Here is a 2,844-nt window from a genome sequence, read left to right as displayed (position 1 = left end):
AGAGTTTTCTTTGTGTCCCTGAGTTTCTTTGATTCCACATCCATTCACCAAGCACCTACAAGGTATGTACTTGGGGCTGTGCTAAAAAATGGATTAGAATCCTGTTCCCAATAAATGGAAAATGGAAAAACGGAGACAGCGTCTCACCATCTCCCAGGAGGTCAGATTCCCACCGAAGCCCCAGCGAGGGTCTGGTTGGTTCTGGCTATGGGGCTGAGGCAGGCATTACAAAAACTGTGCCATTTAGTAACACCTCAAAGGCTGAGGAAGTTTGTTACCAAGCTAAGGAACTGGGCAGGGGCAGGAGGCAGCGTGTAATTTACAGGAGAGGAAACTGTACGAGCATCTTCTTAGCAATGTAGAGAGGGAAACGGGCCTGGAGGAGGGGCCTGTGGGACTCGGGTGTGCCTGTGCGGAGGTTGAGGGCAGGAGAGGAATCCAGGGTAAGGTGAAAGGAGAGATGAGTAAGCTGGAGAGAGAGCCTGGAGCAGATCTGAGGCTCCTTGAACGCCCTGCAAACATTTGAGCTTCATCTCTAGCAAACAGCAGCCACCAACGGCTTTTAAACAAAGAAAGAACAAAATCAGATATTCGACATAGAGCAAGCTCCACACACAGCCATTTCTTCTCTTCGTATTCACTAGCTTGTAACCTCTTTAGAGAGATGCCATGATGAGCACTCTCGGTCTCGAGATGACGGATAGATGTGCCTCGGGCCGGCCTAGCGGGGGCAGATACCCCTTAGTGGGCATTTAAGGGGGGGGAGCCACATTTCATACCATCCGGGACCATGGACCCCAGAAGGGAAGCTGTTTTACTGCCCTGAATTCATTCATTCGGTTAACTTTATTATCCTAATTTTCTTCTGCCGAGAGAAAGCAGCAAAGGCTGAAATGGAGACTGACTTTTGATGTCACAGGGTGAGAATTCCAGTCCCCAGTACTGAGGTGAGACCTTCGTCGTGGGCTCAGTGTAGACGGAAGCCCAGTCCACTCCATCCCTGCTTCCTTTCACCTTTAAGGTACGTCATCAACCAACAGATTTCCACACCGCCCAGGAGCCCCACATGAGGTCCAAGGTCCTCGATCCCAAGGATCCCTGTCATCTCCGGGGGATGCCCCTGCCTCCATAACGGCCCCGGTGCCACATGCCCAGACCCTGCCCCACCCTCCCCGGCCCTCACTTACTGGGGGGAACTTCTTCCTCTGGATGTACTCAGTGACAGCAGGGCCGAAGTCCTTGGCGTAGCCCTCGTTAACGCTGTAGATTTTACCTTTCTTTTTGATCTTCACATCTTTGTCCACCAAAATGAACTCCCCGATGGCCTTTTGAGACAAGGAAGGAATGGTGGAGAGATGACGAGCACATCGCATCCCCAGGCCTGGATGAGGCGAGCGATTGGCTGGGCTAGGCTGGGCTATGCTGGGCTACGCTGGGCTGGGGTCGTGGCCCACGGGCACCGCTCATCCTGGGACCCCACGACACCTGCCAGACTCTCCGGGAGCTGTGAATGGGGCACGGGAGGCAAGAGGATGCTGCAGAAGCCGTCAGGGTGATAACGGAGACTTTCAACGTTGTTTGCAAATGATTTCAGTAAAACAAGAAACCACACAAAAAGAGGGAAAGCAGACTGCTAAAGCCTGCAAGAAAGTAAGAATCGTGTGTCCAAAGCAATATAAGATGTGTATGGCTTTACCAAACAGAAAAAAAGCACTGGTTCAGGTGGGAGGTGGGCTCTTGGGAGAGACGGCAACTGCGGGATCAGTCCCTGGGTAACACCCAAGTGCTCAGCGCTGTTCTCGCTTCACATTTCTACCCTGATGGGAGTTCTCCTTTCTGGGCGCTGTTACAGAACACAGCGGAACCCTGAGTTTGGAGCCGGGCATACGTGACTTCCGATGCCTCTGCTCACTGGCATGCGAGGTTGTTCTCAGACCGCCTCCTCCCACGCAGCCCAGGGTTAAGCTTATGCCTTTAAGCTTTAGGCTCTTCAGAGGAGATCTGAATTTGGGGGGAAGTGTTGCAGAAGTCCTATTGCTCCAGATTGAGGATTTTTATGGGTTCCTGTGTGTTTTTGGCAAGAGGGTGACAGAGGCTCTACCCGTTTAGAACAGGCTTGACATTGACACAAGGGTTGAAAAAGAAAAGAGGCCACCAACACCCCTCTGCCTAGCCATTTATTCCCACAGCAGAAACTGGTTCCTACCCACATGCAGTACGTGGAAACCAGACAGACAGGGAGGAAGGGAGGGGAGAATTCACAGTGGTCTCTGAAAGGAGTCATTGGAAGTGATTCTTCTTTCTTACTTTTATGCCTTTTTTAATATTTTCAAAATTTTTGGCCACGAATATACCGGAATATTCTTTTATCATTGGTAGAAAAATAAATAAATGTCTTTCAAAAAACTGGATAGAAAAGAAAGCCATCTTACAACAGATGCTGGGTGCAGCGTGCAGGGCCCAGCCAGACTGTCCACGGTGCAAAGGAGAGAAGTCTGTGTATGGAGATGAAGCATAAAAGCTCCCAGAACGTTAAAGCCACTAGAAACCCAGGTACAGCTGTGGCAGTGGTTTCAGCAGAAACCATCAGCCGGGCTTTGCAGCCTAAACAAAGAGGAAGCACTTAGCATCTCCCTGGTGGGAGGCTCAGCCCCGTCAGGCACAGCAGACAGAAGGGCTAGAATCAAATCCCAGCAGGTCTGCATTGCGCTTCCAGACATTCAGGACTGAGGAGGGCAAAAGACTGTCAAACACACAGAAACTTCCCTACAGAGATGCTGGCCTGCAATCTGGAAACAAGAAGAGATTTAATGTTTTCTCTGCTTCCACCAACTCAAAGGTAAC

At 50.7% G+C, this 2,844-nt stretch overlaps 1 protein-coding gene across 1 annotated transcript in view; it reads right to left on the bottom strand.

Moving 5' to 3' along the window:
• The window catches only part of FBP1 (fructose-1,6-bisphosphatase 1), a 47,415-nt gene that overhangs the window by 13,475 nt on the left and 31,096 nt on the right, over window positions 1–2,844 (bottom strand). Inside the window, exon 5 of the mRNA XM_011976010.1 lies at window positions 1,175–1,325. Within this exon, the coding sequence (XP_011831400.1) occupies window positions 1,175–1,325 (151 nt within the window). The remainder of the gene's footprint in view (window positions 1–1,174; window positions 1,326–2,844) is intronic.

The sequence above is a fragment of the Mandrillus leucophaeus genome, unplaced genomic scaffold (assembly GCF_000951045.1).
Source record: "Mandrillus leucophaeus isolate KB7577 unplaced genomic scaffold, Mleu.le_1.0 Scaffold161, whole genome shotgun sequence".
In the NCBI taxonomy this organism is placed as follows: domain Eukaryota; kingdom Metazoa; phylum Chordata; class Mammalia; order Primates; family Cercopithecidae; genus Mandrillus; species Mandrillus leucophaeus.
This window is presented reverse-complemented; position numbering and strand designations above follow the sequence as displayed.